General features: G+C 58.7%; 1 protein-coding gene across 4 annotated transcripts in view; it reads left to right on the forward strand.

Moving 5' to 3' along the window:
- Positions 1-16,885, forward strand: part of LIG1 (DNA ligase 1) — a 36,774-nt gene that overhangs the window by 18,692 nt on the left and 1,197 nt on the right. For all 4 annotated transcript variants that reach the window (XM_021681215.1, XM_021681216.1, XM_044911484.1 and 1 more), the window contains 15 exons: positions 1,333-1,505; positions 1,942-2,108; positions 2,490-2,566; positions 3,382-3,473; positions 3,685-3,784; positions 4,676-4,761; positions 5,516-5,631; positions 6,369-6,464; positions 8,450-8,560; positions 9,323-9,394; positions 11,327-11,471; positions 11,599-11,681; positions 12,960-13,112; positions 15,181-15,234; positions 15,816-15,959. In XM_021681215.1, the coding sequence (XP_021536890.1) occupies positions 1,333-1,505; positions 1,942-2,108; positions 2,490-2,566; positions 3,382-3,473; positions 3,685-3,784; positions 4,676-4,761; positions 5,516-5,631; positions 6,369-6,464; positions 8,450-8,560; positions 9,323-9,394; positions 11,327-11,471; positions 11,599-11,681; positions 12,960-13,112; positions 15,181-15,234; positions 15,816-15,959 (1,669 nt within the window). The remainder of the gene's footprint in view (positions 1-1,332; positions 1,506-1,941; positions 2,109-2,489; positions 2,567-3,381; positions 3,474-3,684; positions 3,785-4,675; positions 4,762-5,515; positions 5,632-6,368; positions 6,465-8,449; positions 8,561-9,322; positions 9,395-11,326; positions 11,472-11,598; positions 11,682-12,959; positions 13,113-15,180; positions 15,235-15,815; positions 15,960-16,885) is intronic.

A 16,885-nucleotide genomic window follows, 5' to 3' on the forward strand; every position in this document is an offset into this window, starting at 1 on the left:
CTTGCTCGAGCTTGCTGAGAGCCCTGGAATGAAGAGTGTCCTCGGGTTGGTGAAACAGATAGCCATTGACTTGGGGACTGAAAACACAGAAATGTATCCCTCGCATTTCAGGAGGCCAGAAGTCCGAGATCAAGGGGCGGGCAGGGCTGGTTCGTCCTGGAGGCTCTCAGGAAACCTGACCCATGCCTCTCCCAGCTGATGGTGGCCTTGGGCATCCGTGGCCTATGGCCGCATCACTCCAATCCCTGCCTCCAATTTCGATTCCACGTGCTCTTTCTCTGTGTGTCTTTTTCTGTACCTTATATGGACACTTCTACTGGATTGAGGGCCCACCCCACCTGCGATGACCTCATCTTGACCCTGACCTGAGTTATACTTGCTGAGATCCTCTTTCTTTCTTTCTTTCTTTTTTTTTAAAGATTTATTTATTTGAGAGAGAGCACATGAGAGGGGGGAGGGTCAGAGGGAGAAGCAGATTCCCTGCCGAGCAGGGAGCCCGATGCGGGACTCGATCCAGGGACTCCAGGATCATGACCTGAGCCGAAGACAGTTGCTTAATCAACTGAGCCACCCAGGCGCCCCTAAGACCCTCTTTCTAATTAAGGTCCCATTCTGAGGCTCCAGGCAGGCCTCAGTTTTGGGGGCATGCTGTTGGTCTGCCTGGAAGTCAGTCTGTGGCGTCCGCCCCGCGGTGCTTTGTGTTTCTCTCTCTCTCATGCCTCCTCCGTCTGTTCATTGGGCTGCTTCTGTAAGGGAGACTTAGCTTCTCTTTCCAGTGAGGCCTGCTCAAGAGCAAACGCAGACCTCTGCACAGATCCTGCGAGCCACACAGAAACGGGGTTTTACTTTTCGAGCCGGCACGGTGTAGTGGTGGGGAGCGGGGCTCCTTGGGCAGACGGCCTCAACTCACGTTTCAGCCTGATTCTCACTGGCTCTGTGACCTTGGCCAAGTTACATGATCTCTCTGGGCCTCAGTTGCCTCCTCTCTAAAGTGGGGGTGTTATCAGTCTCTCCCTCACGGTGGAGCCTTGAGCATTCGGTGAGCGGAAACATACAGAGGGTTTAGACTCACCCTCTGCCCCCCGGTCCGGCCCCTGGAAAATGCTCTAGCCAACAGCCACTCTTCCTCTGGGGATGGCCGTCCCCATCTTCGTCGTAAGCATGGAGCAGGCTCACCCTCCCACCAGCATCTGTGGCTGGGCCTGTGGCTCAGGCCACCACCTGGGCCCGGACTCGAGCTCCTCCTCTTCTCCTTTCCCGGGGTGCTTTCCACCCGCCCCCCAGCTTTGACCCCGAAATGCCACGAGGTCACACCCCTGCCTCCACCCCCAGGCTCCGGATGGTGGAGACGCTGAGCAACTTGCTGCGTTCCGTGGTGGCCCTGTCACCTCCAGACCTCCTCCCCATCCTCTACCTCAGCCTCAACCGCCTCGGGCCACCCCAGCAGGGCCTGGAGCTTGGCGTCGGTGACGGCGTCCTCCTCAAGGCGGTGGCCCAGGCCACGGGTAAGCAGGGGGTGTGGTGGCAGTTCCAGGGTGGGGGGCCCCGAGGGAGAAGATGCAGAGGCGGGGAGGATGTGAGAGAGCAGAGGGGGCTCTGAAGGTGGGGAGAGGGCCGACGGGACAGGTCGGTGCGTTGGGGGAACGTGAGGCGCTGGTTCAGGCGAGGGAGCCCCAGCACCGTGGGGGTGGAAGGGGGGCTGGGGAGATGGGCATGCAGAGGGAGCAGGCCGGGGGGGCTGGGACTGAGGCCCGGGGCCCAGGGAGGTGACAGAGCCTGGAGGGCCGAGGGGAGATGCGGGGAGACCGTGAGCGGGGCCTCCGCTGCTCGGTGTTCGTGGTAGGAGTGGGGTGGGGGGCCGGGCCAGGTGTGGGCAGAGAGGACCCGGGACAGACACACAGCCCCCTGCGTCCCCCTCACCACTGTTCCCTGCACCCCAAGGGCGGCAGCTGGAGTCTGTCAAGGCCGAGGCAGCTGAGAAGGGCGACGTGGGGCTGGTGGCCGAGAACAGCCGCAGCACCCAGAGACTCATGCTGCCCCCGCCCGCTCTCACTGCCACCGGGGTCTTCACCAAGTTCCGAGACATCGCCCGGCTGGCCGGCAGTGCTGTGAGTGGGGCAGGGGGGCAGCCCTGTGCCCGGACCCTCTGCCCTTCCCCTCGGGGACCTGGAGCCACGCGTGTGGCAAGGGGGCCTTCCAGTCACTCTCTGGGGCTGGGTCGCTTCGGGCCTGCTCGTGGGCCAGGGGGTCTCCTCTTGAGATTCTAGCACCCGCTTTGCTGCGGCCGCGTGACAGGACACGGGACAGTAAATACCTGCTGAATGGAGCGAGGGGGGGAGGCGGGCTGGAGCCGGCCTTCCTTACTGCATCACCGCGCGGCGGGAAGTGGGAGTGGGGTGACGGCAGGGGCATGTATTCCAGGGGGCCAGCCGGGAGGAGGTGTCGTCCCCTCCCTTCGCCCCAGGCACTGACTGCTCGACCCGCTTCAGTCCACAGCCAAGAAGATGGACGTCATCAAAGGCCTCTTTGTCGCCTGCCGCCACTCGGAAGCCCGATACATCGCCAGGTAGGCGTGGGCCTGGGAGGCTGGGAGCGGCGGCGGGAGGGAGGGAGGGACTGGCCGTGGGGGTCCCGCTGGTGCCCTGACCGCCCGCACACCGGGCCCTGAGGGGCTGGACTGGGCACACGGGGTCCCTTTCCCCGGGCGGCCCTTCTCCTCGCGGCCTGGGGCTCGTGGCTAAGAGGTGCTGGGATTGGTTAGCAATGTGTGCCTTGGCCTCGGCGGGAGTGGTGCAGGCGGGGGGCCAGGCGGTTGCCATGAGCGTGGGAATGACATCCCGGCAGCCCCCATCACCGGGCGTTTCTTGGGAGCTGGGTGTGGTGTCCCGTCGGTCAATCCCCTGGCGCTGCCGGGGCAGGCCCCTTACCCTCGGCCGGCTCTGTGGAAGGGTAGACGGAGGCCCCTGGCTCAGAGCCGGGCCTGTGCGGGGCAGGCTGTTGGGCAGCACGTCCCGTGGCACCTCCGGGGAGGCCGTGTCCCGTTTCCAGGCCCGCTGTGCCCCGGCTTGCCCTCCCCGAGCCTCACCGCTTCCCCGGAGGGCAGCTGAGAAGAGAGGTGAAGACACCGTGAGGCCCCCAGTTCTGCCCCAGGGAAGGCCAGCGGCCGCGGCTATTAGAGGCCGGTCTCCATTTCCCCGTCTGTTCAGTGGGGCCGTGTGATGCCTTGGGTTCCTTCCGGCCCTGAAGGTGGTTCCGGTTTTGAGGAGAGGGTTCCAGAGGCTCAAGGTGGGGGAGGAAGGGAGGCAGGGGCAGCGGGTAGAGGGCAAGACGGGGAGGGTGGATGGCGACCAGCCTGCTCCCCCTCCCCTGCTGTCTTCCCAGAGCCCTGAGCGGCCGGCTGCGCCTCGGGCTGGCGGAGCAGTCGGTGCTGGCCGCGCTCGCCCAGGCCGTGAGCCTCACACCCCCAGGCCAAGGTGAGGCCCTGCGGCCGGTCTCCGAGCCCCGCTCTGCAGTTAACCGGGCCGCTCTCCTTTCCCCGAGGTCTTCGCGCCCCCGCTGCCCTCCAGGTTCCTTCCCTGGCAGCCTTGTCCCCCTTCCTTGTTGCCCACATGCCACCCGCTGTGCCCCGGGGTAGCCAAAGGGTCGGGCCCGTCCCAAAGCCTCTGCCGGCGCGTCTGGTCTTAGAATCACCCCCGGCCATCGTGGATGCTGGGAAGGGCAGGACAGCGGAGGCCCGAAAGACGTGGCTAGAGGAGCAAGGCATGATCCTGAAGCAGACGTTCTGGTGAGATCTGGGGCCCGTGGGCAGAGTGGGAGGGCCGGAGGGGCGGTGGGCTCAGCTCCAAGGGCCACGTGTGACGTGGGCGGGGCCGGCGGCTAGCAAGCACTAGTGACCATCGTGGGGCTGGTGACAGAGCAGGGGTGGTGACCCAGACAAGATTGGTGCTGGGCATGAGGCGGGGGACAGTGACTAGGACCAGGGACGGGGGCACAGGGAGCAGGGAGGAAATGCTGGCCGCAGGTGCGAGTGGCGCGACATCTGGGAGTTCCCAGCAGGACCGCACATGCGCAGAGGCCCGAAGAGAACCAGAGCAGGGCTGGTGACTGACGCAGAGTGAGGGGTTAGGACATCCATGGGGTGACAGGGCCACAGCGAGATGGTGAGTGCCCAGAGAGGGTATCAGCGGCAGGAGGGCCCAGGAGCATTTCTGCAAACGCCCTCGGGGCCGCTCGCTGGGTCACAGGGCAGGGACCGACCCTGCAGACCACCCCCGCCCTCCCAGGGCCAGGACAGTGGTCTCCACTCTGACCACGGGGTGCTCCCCGGCCGGTCTCCGGCCAGCTCTGTCAAACTCCTGGGAGGTGGGGCCTCGCCTTGGAGAAATTTCTTAATCCATCCTTGAGTGGTTCTAATGTGTAGCTCAGGTAGAGGGTCACTGGTCTCCTGGTGACAGGTAGGGGTGACGGCAGGCCCAGAGCGAGGGAGACAGAGCGATGTGCAGTGGTGCTGGGGCGGGAGCGTGACAGAGACAGCCAGAGTCCGGGATGGGTGAGAGCAGACCCCTGGACAAGGTGACAGACTGGCAGAGGTGCATCTTGTAGCCACAGCACAGGCTTTCCAGGCTGTCAGAGTTCTGGAAAGACACCTGCCAGCTAGTTCTTGCCCCCACCCCAGCGAGGTGCCCGACCTGGACCGGATCATCCCTGTGCTGCTGGAGCACGGCCTGGAGCGCCTCCCGGAGCACTGCAAGCTGAGCCCAGGTACCAGCCCCTCGGGAGTGACCGCAGCCCCACCCCGGGCAGAGCCGGCTCCAGGGCCACGGAGCGGCGGATGGCCTTTCTGCAGCCTCCACTCCCTTCTCCCGGCCTTAGCTTCCTCCATCCCTCTAAGAACCTGCAGATTTCTCCTCTTGCCTCCAAAATCGAATCTCGTTCCCTGTGCGGAAACCCATCCCTTTTCTGTTTGGAGTCCCCGTCTGGATTAGGTGGGGTGTGGGTGCATGCTGTGACAGAGATACCCCAAGGGCAGTGGTTCAGGCCGGACAGAATGTTCCTCTTGCACATAAGAGTCCAGAGGAAGGCAGGTGATCAGGGAGGATACGTGGCTGGGCTCCAGGGACCCCTCTGGGAACTGAGGTTCCTCCCTCCTGTTACTTTCTCGTCCCGAGGTTTTCACCCTAATGTGCACGATCAGAGGTGGCTCAGGTTTCTAGATCACAGAAGAGGGAGAGAGAGAAGAGGGGTGAGGATGTGACCCAGACCTCGTGCACACCACCACCCACGCATCCTAATCACGTGGCCTTCCTTCGCTGCAAGGGAGGCTGGGACTGTGCCGAGCTGGGAGACCAGCTGCCCGCCTGAGCCGGGAGGACGTGGTCTTCTCTTACTCAGAAGGGAGAATGGGTCCTGGGGCACAGCTGGCTGTCTCTGCCACCACCCCCCCCCCCGCGCTGATCTGACATGTTGCTGGCACCTCCCCCAGTTTACTCTAACTCTCTCGCTCCTCCCCTCCCAGGAGTTCCCCTGAAACCAATGCTGGCGCACCCCACCCGTGGTGTCGGCGAGGTCCTGAAACGCTTCGAGGAGGCAGCTTTCACCTGCGAGTACAAATACGACGGGCAGAGGGCGCAGGTATGGGGGCGACGCCTCCCTGCGGCAGAACAGAAGGTGCCCAAGAGCGGGGCCCCGGGGTGGGTCAGACCCGAGCTCAGAGTGCCTCCCGCCACAGAGCGCCCATGTGACCTTGTGCTTCGGGCTTCACTTTCCGCCATCCCGCAGCGGTCGTGTTAATAACCACCTCCCGGGCTTACCTGAAAGTCCATTTTATTTGATAAAATCGGCAAAGTCCCTGACCCACGGCCATGGGAGTTGAAGAAAATGTGGGCTTCGCCCGTGCCCTGCTGTAACAGCCGCCGTGGGAGGCGCCCCCGTGCCAGGGACGTCCCTGGTTGGGTCTGTAAGGATGCTTCTCGTGGCTCTCCTGTCCTGGGGGCGGAGCTGGGGCTGCCCTGTGTAAGGGGGCATATTCATGGTCCTGCTGACGGACTGTGACTGGATGGTATGAAAGTTAACAGTAAATTCAGGGCGATATTTACGACTTAACACCCAGGCAAATCCGCTTAGACACAGCAAGGCACTTGAGCATCCAGGGTGGTGGGGGGTGGTGGATAGGGAGGGTGAGGAAGGAGATGGCAGGGGCTTCCAGGAACGGGTGGGAGGCACTGTGTGGATGGAGGAGATGATTTACTCAGGTCTCTGCACCGGTTCCTCCTCCAGGGCTTCTGGAACCGTCTGCCGGTGAAGGTGGGGCTGGGGCCAGCTGGGGTGGGCTGGGCTCTGAGTCCCTCTCCCCTCCCCCACTGCCGCAGATCCACGTCCTGGAAGGCGGGGAGGTGAAGATCTTCAGCAGGAATCAGGAAGACAATACCGGAAAGTACCCAGACATCATCAGCCGCATCCCCAAGGTGGGCGTCTGCCGCCTACTTCCCCTCTCACGGGGGCTGTAGATATGGATGCAGAGAACTGCAGCCCGTCCAGGCCAGCTGGGCACAGTGGGACTGTCTGCAGGAGAGCGGAGTGCCTTCGGCCTCAAGTAATGCAACACCCACCTCCCAGAGGCTTAGGCAGATGATTTTTTTTTTTCCTCAACAAAATCAGGGTGGGTGGCCCTAGCCTGGCTCAGCTGTGCACTGAAGTCCCCCAGAAGCCGTTCATTTCTGTCTCTATCCTCTGCTGTCCTTGGCTGGTCGGCTTTTCATCCCAACGCTTGTCCCCCGATTGTCCCCAGATAGGTGCCACACTTCAGACAGAAAGATGGGCAAGCAGTTCCAGCCTCCCGCTCTCCCCTCCCCTGAGGAGAGTTAATGCTTTCTGGATCCCTCCCCCAGCCCCGCCGCCAGCTGCCTCTGGCTTGGGGTCACCGCCCAGCACTGGGCCCCATGGTGTAGCAGCGGCCAGGAAAGCCAGAATCTCACTCTGATGGGGAGAGGCGGTTGGGACGTGGGTGGAGGGAGCCGGCCTGCAGATCAGCCCCGCAGCCGGAATAGGCCGGGGCTTCTCTGCCTTGGGCCTGTTTTGGGAGTCGGTCAGACAGCCCTCCTTGCCTGCCCCTAGTTGATTAGGCAGTTGGCGCTTTCCTGGAGCCGCAAGGACAGACCTAACAGCAGATTACAGATGGTAGCGGAGCTCTTGTTAGCCAAGCGGTGGTGTTTCCAGTCCGTTTTACTAGCAGATGGATGAGCCAGTGTGGTGGGTGTAATGTCTATGTAGGGTTCTGATTGTAGCGTACGTGGTTTGGTGAGTTTGGGCGCATTTATGCACACCCATGTAAACATAAGACATTTCCATGTACGTATCACTCTAAATTGTTATCTTGGGTCCCATGCCAAGCTGCATCCCCATCCAGCTCCCAGAAGCAACCAGCTTCCCGCGAGCGGTATCCTTCAGTTCGGGGTCTTTTGTATCTGGCTGCTTTTGCTCATTCATTGGGCAAGTGTTTCCTGGGCATCTGCTCCGGGCTGAGCCCCATGCAGGAGGCTGGGGACGCAGCTTAGACAGGCTATACCCAGCTCGGGCCTAGCAGGGCAGGCAGATCTTCGTCGGAGCGTCCCGCTGCTGGCTCTGTAGTTGTATGTGGAGACCTGGGCTCTGAAGGACCCCCATTCTGTGAGCCTCTGTAAGAGTCAGACTGGACCTAGGCCTGATGTCAGCAAGGCAGGCTGCCACCGTACACGGCCCCAGGATGCAGCATGAAGGATGGCATCTGGTGTTGTGCAGCAATGTTCCTTTGAGGAAAAAGAAGTCCTCCCCGTGGAGGTGAAGAATAAGGACAGGCATTCTAGAGTGATTAGCATGTGCAAAGGCCCTGTGGTTGAAGGGGCCTAGTCAATCCACAAAACGGGAGAGGCTAGCATGCTGGGGTGCAGAGTCTGAAAGGGCCTGGTGAGGTGAGGAAGGGCCAGGGGCTGACCAGGGGAAGAGCCCCCACAGCTTTGGGGAGCTGGGGATGGTTTTTAGCAGGGATGCACTGAGATCAGATTTGGGGTTTGCTCAGAGCACTCTGCTGTGAGGAGAGCAGGTTAGACACGGGGTCCGTGCAGGAGCAGGGAGACCAGTAGGATGATGTGGCCTTGGCTGGACTGGGCTCAGTAAGTTGTGGGCAGCTTAGAGATTTCAGAGGGGAAGTGGACAAGTTCACGGGGAACTGACAAAGGCCACTGGGTTTCCAGCTTATGGGACCAAGTAGTAAGTCTCAGAAAAGTTTGTTTTTCTCCTCCTTGTGGGAAATAAGAAGAGGGTATATATCCATATGTGCATCTTTAAGTTGGCATCAATTCATGGGTGGATTTTCAGAGCTGTGGAAGGAAAAGAACATTTGTTTCTCTGGGCCTGTGTTTTGTCCTCATCCTCTACCTCTCAGCATCCCTGGGTCTCCCTCTTCACCTTTCAGATTAAACTCCCGTCAGTCACATCCTTCATCCTGGACACGGAAGCCGTGGCTTGGGACCGGGAAAAGAAGCAGATCCAGCCATTCCAAGTGCTTACCACCCGCAAACGCAAGGTAGCCTCCGCCCTCCTTCGCTGCCTGCCATAGTCCCACACTTTCTCCTCTTCCTCCCAGCCCTGCCCCATCCCCAGAAGGATAGAGTGTCCGCTGGGATACAGTTCTTGCTGCCTTTTACAGTGTGGCTGCCATAGCTCCAGCCATTGCATTCTCATCCCAGCATGCCAAGTACAAAGGGGGAAAGAGCCATTTTCCTGTGTCTCTGTTTTATCATGAAAGATCTGTTCCAGGACCCCCCCCAACCTGTGCCCCAGCAAACTTTTTTTTTTTTAAGGATTTTATTTATTTATTTGACAGAGACATAGCGAGAGAGGGAATACAAGCAGGGGGAGTGGGAGAGGGAGAAGCAGGCTTCCCGCGGAGCAGGGAGCCCGATGCAGGGCTCGATCCCAGGACCCCGGGATCATGACCTGAGCTGAAGGCAGACGCTTAACAACTGAGCCACCCAGGCGCCCCCCAGCAAACTTCTTTACCCTCATTGGCCAGAACTGTGTCCTGTCAGCACCATTAGCTACAAGGGAGGGTAGGAGAGCAAATACTTGACAAAGGGGAGTGAGGTTGTTGGGATTAGCTGAGAGCCATCACCATGCGGAGCGCGGAGCTAGGAGCGTTGTCATCCTCATGGGTGTGTGGCCTATTGGCTGGAGAGAAGGGGAGAGTGGTAGGTGACAGGTGTCTGCCTGGGGCATGATGGGAGGCATAGCAACCACACCTCATACTACCGTCCCCCACCCCTGCTCTCCCTTCTGCCCAACCCAGGAGGTGGACGCGGCAGAGATCCAGGTGCAGGTGTGTCTGTACGCCTTCGACCTCATCTACCTCAATGGACAGGTGAGTCCCAGCTGCATGTCTGGGGGCAGATGGGGGCGGTGTGCGAGCTTGGGAGCCGGCGGTCTGAGTGGCCACGCTCGGGCAGCGGTTCTCAAAGTGTGGCCCGAGGACCCCTGCGGGTGTCTCCAGGACCCTCTCGGGGGAGTCTGTGAGGCCCTGCCTGCCTTCCCCAGCTCCGCAGCCGTGCAGGCAGATTCTCCTGTGTGGCAGCCGTCTGAATGCGGACGGCCGCACACGGGAGGGCCCAGCTCCGTGAAAAGCCAGACATTGAAGAATTTGCAAAAATGTAAACTGATGCCCCCACTTCTCACTAATTTTTTTTCTAACATAGGCACATTTCGTGAAAATACATTGTTGGGTTAACATATTGGAGGTTTTTCTTTTTTTTTTTTTTTTTAAAGATTTTATTTATTTTTTAGAGAGCGAGCGAGAGAGAAACAGCATGAGAGGGGCGAGGGTCAGAGGGAGAAGCAGGCTCCCCGCTGAGCTGGGAGCCCGATGTGGGACTTGATCCCAGGACCCTGGGATCATGACCTGAGCTGAAGGCAGACGCTTAACCATCTGAGCCACCCAGGCGCCCGGAGGTGTTATTTTTAAACGAGTTAATAAATGTCTAGATTTCTCACTTCTAGTATAGCAAATATTAACATGTGATTTAGTAGCTGATACATCGTCATTACTGTGGTAAATATCCAGAGATGTAACCCACATCTCTGGAGTGAGTCCTCAGCAGGTTTCAAGAGTGTGAGGGGGTCCCGAGACTGGAGAGTTTGAGAACTGCTGCTCCAGGGCATGGGTTAAGAATCTGGAGCCCGACCACCTGCTTTCACATCCCAGCTCTCCCTTCCTGGCTGTGCGGCTGCAGATAAATGACTCAGCCTCTCTGAGTCTCCGCTTCCTTATCACTACTAGGATCAATCACGACCTTTATTCTAGAGTCTCCCCTTAGGAGAGTCTCAGAGTGAATCTAGACTCAGAATGAGTGAGTTTGGGGCTGTTGAGACAAGTTCCATCCCCTTGCAGAGATGGAACAGAACAGAAGGAGTGAGCTCCCCATCTGAGGAAGCATCCCACCTCGGCCTGGTGGAGGAGAGCCACACCTCCCTCGGGGATGGATGGCGAGAGAGAGCTAGGGGACTTCTTCCCCAGCCTGCCTGATAGTTTGTAAGAACAAGGCTCCCTGCCAAATTCAGCTTCGAATCGGCTTGCGTGATGTCCAGCAGGGCTGTGCCTGTCCATCACGAGCGTCTACAGAACATGAAAGGGTGTTGTTAATAAGATCACAGGTCGTGGATTAACTTCCAGAAGGTTGGGGAGCCTGTTCTATGGTATAAAGCAAGCACTGTTTTCCCACGAGGGATTCGGTCTCACTCAGGGCTCGGTAGATGAAGGCCTATGGGCCTGTCTTGTCTGTACAGAAGGTTTTGTGGGAACATAACCACGCACCCGTCCACTTACTTCTGCCCGGCAGCCCAAGGGTGAGCGGTTGCGACAGCCCGAGTAGCCCGCAGAGCCAAGAATGTTTACTGTCTGGTTCTTTGTGGGACAGGGTTGCCGAGCCCTGGATTAAAACGGAAACACGTTTATGTTACACCCCTGTGGTTGTCGGCTTCTTTCCGGCTCTGTTCAACCCGTGTTGAACAAGGAACCGTAGCCACGATAACAGGAGTCTGCTCCAGCCTCCAGCGCCCTCGCTGCTCTCGACCTGCCGTTGAAATCGGTCCTTTCGGCTCTCGCAACCCTCATGCAGGCCTGGTTCCTCCTGGCGGGGCGTTCCGTCGGGAGCCGAGTGGTGGCTGCCGTCGGGAGCCGAGTGGTGGCTGGAGACGCACGGGCGTCCTGTCTCTCCCAGGCTCGGGCTTCGTCTCCTCCACAGTGACGTCCCTTCCTCTCTGTCTCTTCCCGCTCCCTTCCTCCCCTCCCCGCCCCCAGTCCCTGGTGCGTGAGCCGCTTTCCCGACGCCGGCAGCTTCTCCGGGAGAACTTCATGCAGACGGAGGGCGAGTTTGTCTTCGCCACCTCCCTGGACACCAAGGACACGGAGCAGATCGCCGAGTTCCTGGAGCAGTCTGTGAAAGGTGAGGGGGTCTGGGGCTGACTGCCGCGTGCGCCCCAGCCCACAAGATTTCACTGGAAGCCTGCGGCTCCAGCTGGCTGTCCCAGGCCAGGGCTTCACGAAGGCCACCCGTCCGTGTGTCCCTTCAGATTCCTGCGAGGGGCTGATGGTGAAAACCCTGGACGTCGATGCCACCTACGAGATCGCCAAGAGATCCCACAACTGGCTGAAGGTGAGCTGCCCCGGCTGCCCTTCCCACATCCGGCCGTCTCTGCATCTGGGTTTCTGGTCCCCACCTCACCCTGTGTGAGTGCAGGAGCCTTTTCTCGGCCCCTGCTGCCTCGCAGTCCAGCCAGCCGGAGACCACCCCTCTGCACACCCTCATGGATGGATTCACCAGGAATCAGTTGAGAGCTGCCCTGGCTAGATGAGGTCTCTGTTCTCTGAGCTTGCCCTCTGTGTCGAGTGGGGCCGGCGAGAAGGGAGTCAGCCACGACATAAAGGAGATGACGTCGGGGGTGATGAGCATTGTGGAGAAAACAAGTCAAGGTCGGGCCAGTGAGGATCTTACAGTGCTCTGGTCGTGGGGAGAGGCCTCTCCAGAGCGGACGCTTGGGTCAAGACACAGATGATAGGAAAGGGTCAGCCATGTGGAGATCTGGGACAGAACACCTAGGAGAAGGGTGGGGGCAGCAAGTGCGAAGGCCCTGAGGTAGGAACAAGCTCTGCGTGTGCAGGGAGCAAGGCGATTGAGGTGCAAGGTGAGGTTGGGGTGGAGAGCAGGTCTCAGATCATGCAGTGCCTAGGGGGTCGTTGTAAAATATTATGGGTTTTGAGAAGCCAGTGGAGGTTTTAGGTAGGAAGTCCCATGGTCTGGTTGTCTTTTTTGCACAAGACATCTGTCTGGCTGTGAATGGTGGATGGTTGGGGGTGGGCGGTGCTGGGCAGAGCGGGAGCCCACGAGCAGGAGGCTTGCCTGGAGAGGGGCGAGAGGACTGCAGCAGGAGATGAGCTGGAGTGGAGCTGGCTGGCTTCCCCGGGTGTGTGGTAGCGGCCTGTGGTCTTTCTCCGCCACCAAACTGTCAGCAGCTGGGAGGGTATGAGCTTTTCCTGTCTTAGGACACTTTCCCTGCCGCATCCCCAAGGCTGAGTCCTGCCTGGCACTTAGTGTTTCTGGAACAAATGATGAATGTTCTCCGTGTGGAGTGAGTGAGTGGAATGTGTCTCTGTCCTGAGGGAGAGGGGGGACCCAAGGGGGACCCCCAAGGTCTCCGTCTGACTTGTCCCCTCAGTCCTGCTGGCTCTTCCCACTTGGGTCGTCTCTTTCCCATGCGCTCTGGAAGTCCAGAAGCTCCTCCCAGGTCCAGCCTCAGCCCGGTGGCCATCCTTGGTCTTCTCTACGGGAGCTCTCCTTAGACTCACCCCAACCCTGCTCCACCCACCGATGAGCCTCCAGCAGGGAGGTCCACGCCTCGGCAGCGCCCCCTCACCTCCTGCCTTCCCTCCCCAGCTGAAGAAGGACTACCTCGATGGTGTGGGCGACACCCTGGACCTCGTGGTGATCGGCGCCTACCTGGGCCGTGGCAAGCGGGCCGGCCGCTATGGGGGCTTCCTGCTGGCCGCCTACGACGAGGAGAGTGAGGAGTTCCAGGCCATATGCAAGGTGCCGGGAGGCAGGAGGGAAGTAGATTCCACTCAATCGCGGAGTGGGGGGTGCTGGGGGGCTGAACGAAGAGGCTCTCATGTCCTATGTAGGATTATTTTTTTTCTAGTTTTTATTTGCTTTTTCTGATCCTATAAGTAATTCTTGCTTCACATAGAGAAATGCACTATCATAAAAAGTTGTAAGAAAGCTATGTCAGGAATTGAGTTCAGCTGCAGATGAGGATGACTTACAAGAGATTTATTTTTCTCTCATATAATGAGAAGTCTGAAGGGGGGGCCGGCGGCAGGCTCTCTGATGTCACTGGGGACCCAGGCTTCTCTCCCCGCACAGGGGTTTTGTCATGTGCTTCCGACCTCATCTTCATAATGTGGCTGCAGGAGCTCCAGCCATCATGGCCATGCACGCTCCAAGCAGCAGGAAGGAGGAAGGCCCCGAGCAGAGGGATGTGTCACCCGCATCAGCCTCAGCCAGCGAGCACCGTCTGTGGCGTGGGTCAGAATTTTGCTCCATGGCCCACTCCCATGCACAGGGGAGCTTGAAAGATGTAGTGGTTTTGGTTTTTGTTTAAAGCTATATACATTAAAGCTGTGTATACATTTGATCCAACAAATGTGAGGCTTTTGCCCCAGAAACAGAATAAACAATTACCTACAATTCCCGTGCCTAGAGCTAATCACTAGTAAGATTTGAGGGAATGTCTTATTTATACTTTTACAAAGCTATGATCTTTGTATGTCGGGATTTTTTTTTTCTCCTGCTTTTTGTCTTATAAATACCGTGTTTTAAATACCGTCAGATACATTTAAGTAACATAGTGTTAAAAAACATTAGAGTGTTTGCCCTTGTGTTCAGGACTTCTGGAAGCACAACTTGAGTGTGTTAAGCTTAAAAATAAACGGTCCGTTATTTTACCAGCAAAAATGGGTTTATTCAGAAATAGCAGAGAATTGCAGTTCCGGGATGCACAAGCTGTGGCGAAACCATAGGCCCATCCCACGGAGAGGAGTGTTATTTTATGGAGAAGAAGGAGGCAGTGGGAGGGGTTGTTTTGAACAAAAGGCCATTGGGGAAGAAAAGCACCAGACCAGGGGGAGGATGGTTTCTGGGGGGCTGAGTTGCTGGGGTGGTCCTTTCTCGTAGGAGATCAGAGTCCGTCTTTCCCTGTGGGGGCCTCTGCTGTGGGAGCCCACCACGGAGGCTTGGGGTGGCCTCTGTAATGTCCGGTTCTTCCTGTAACTGACGGTCAGGGGGCCTCCCTCGACTGGCCTCTGACTGCGTTAGCGAAGTGGCCCAGAATTTTTCACAAATGCTTGTGGAAGAGTTTTCAAAAAGATGTGTGCGCCCCGCGTGCTGGACCAGCTCCCTGTGGCTGGCTGGTTCCCTCGTGGCCGGCATTGTTCTCACGAGTGAATCTGCGCTGCACGCAGTGCTTATTAGCCCAGGCGGCCCGTGACGGAGGTGGTCTTAACCATTCACAAGTACCTCAGGGCCCCAACCCGGCACCATCTACACTGCTTACCCAGAACAGCTTTCTGAGAGAGCTGCCTGCCCGAGACACTCTTTAAGGCTCTCGATGCAAAAAGGGCTTTCCAGTTAGCATTTTATATCCGTAGTTTGAAGACGTGCGTCTCGCTACATTTGCTGGCAGCGAGTTGTTAGGCTTGACGATGTGGGTAGGTGAGGGAAGATGCTCGGCGGCGTGGAGATTGGAGAGGACACCCTGTTCTGGGGCAGGTGGGATGCGGGGGAGCCCAGTGGAGCGGCACCTGGGCCAGGGGGCAGAGCGGACGGAGTGAGGGCTGCCCTGGCAAGTGAAGGGCAGCGGGTGGGCGGGGGAGGGGGTATGCCACTGGGAGAGGTGTTCCCCACCTGTGCTCTGCGCCCAGCAACCCCCCCCACCCCCCGCCACACTTCCACTGTGGTCTCTGTGGGTTCTGGTTAGGCTGGGGTAGGGTGGGGGCCTCCGGTATGCACAGATCCGGGTCCGCAGGGGCGGGGGCAGGGGGGGAAATGCCCGGCCACAGGCCGCACCCCGACCCTCTGACGTCCCCTGTCCTTCCCGCAGCTCGGAACTGGCTTCAGTGACGAGGAGCTGGAGGAGCATTACCAGAGGCTCCAGGTGAGCGGCGTGGCCTCTCCACCTCTCCCGGCGCGGCTCGCTCTGTGTGCGTGCGGGGCTCTGGGCCCCCACCCTCTCAAGGGCAGCAGGTGCTGGAGCTGGCCCGGGAGCCCCACGTGTCCAGGGTCAAATCCCAGGTCTGGCAGCTGCCAGCGCAGGACGTGGGTCAGGGAGCCTCCACTGCCAGAGGGCGAGTCACGGGGAGGGCATTATCGCAGGGGTCCCTGAGGCAGCCCTGAGTGAATCCCAACAGGGCTGGGGAAGCCCCTAGTAACTGGGAGTGTTTGTGGCACAGTCACGGGTGTTTTGGGGGTACGACTCCCTTTCCTGTGTGTTGGTGCCTCTGTCTCTGTGACATTCTTTGGTTCTCTCTCTGGCTCTCTGTCTCGTTTCTTCCCCTCGTTCCCCCTCATCCCCGCCCAGGCTCTTACCTTCAGGCATGTCTATATCACCGTCTATCCCCATCCCCCATTTTCCTCCTCCTTTCCTCTCTCCCCAACTGCCCAACCCCGGCCTTGACTTTGAGACCTGAGACCTGTCCTCCTCATGCCACTGCTGTTCCCCACTGCTGTTCCCCGCAGGTCTTGGTGCTGCCCACTCCACGCTCCTATGTCCGGGCGGACGGCGCCGTGGCCCCCGACCACTGGCTGGACCCCAGCGCCGTGTGGGAGGTGAAATGTGCCGATCTGTCCCTGTCCCCCATCTACCCCGCTGCCCGGGGCCTGGTGAGTAGCCGGGGCACCACGGGCTGTAAGCAGCAGGAGGGACCCAGGGCCGACCTTTCAGATGGGAGATGGGGAGCAGGGGGTCATGGAGCCCACGCCTGTGCTCTGGGCTGATAGTAACTAGGAAAGCTTGAGCTCGCATTTTATTTGGGTGTCAGATAACGGGGTCAAAATCTCCATTTAAAAAAAAAAAAATTCCCCACATGTAGAAAGTAAACAGTGAAATTGTTTCCTTTAATACCATAACCTCACCTTCGGCTCCTCAGTGATTTTTGAAAACACAGTTCTCCTGCATAAAGAGCTTTAGGACACTTCCTGCAGGGCAGTGACCTCAGCTGCCGCACGTCTTTCTCAACTGTAATTCATTTTTGTGCTACCAAGTTTTAAAATTCCCGGGCTGATCTCTCTGACTGGTGGCTCAGCCCTCAGCACCAGCTAGAAGGGTCAGCCTGGTGCTAGAGCAGCTCTTTGTTCTCTCCTCCGGAACAGAAATCTTGAATTAAAAATGTGCATCCTTTGCGATTTTTTCTGACCCTTCAAAATCTAGCTAGCATGCACTTTTCTGAGGAGTGGACTTCCATTTAAAGGCAGAACTCATTTTTATTTATTTATTTTTTAAGATTTACTTATTTTAGAGAGAGCGCAGGGGTAGGGGGTGCAGAGGGCGAGAATCTCAAGCAGACTCACTGCTGAGCGCAGAGCCCGGCAAGGGGCTCAACCTCACGACCCCAAGATCATGACCTGAGCCAAACTGAGCCATCCAGGCGCCCCAGAATTCACATTCTTTTTTTTTTTTTTTTTTTTAAGATTTTATTGATGGGCGCCTGGGTGGCTCAGTTGGTTAAGCGACTGCCTTCGGCTCAGGTCATGATCCTGGAGTCCCTGGATCGAGTCCCGCATCGGGCTCCCTGCTCAGCAGGGAGTCT

Source organism: Neomonachus schauinslandi, chromosome 16 (assembly GCF_002201575.2).
Source record: "Neomonachus schauinslandi chromosome 16, ASM220157v2, whole genome shotgun sequence".
In the NCBI taxonomy this organism is placed as follows: Eukaryota; Metazoa; Chordata; class Mammalia; order Carnivora; family Phocidae; genus Neomonachus; species Neomonachus schauinslandi.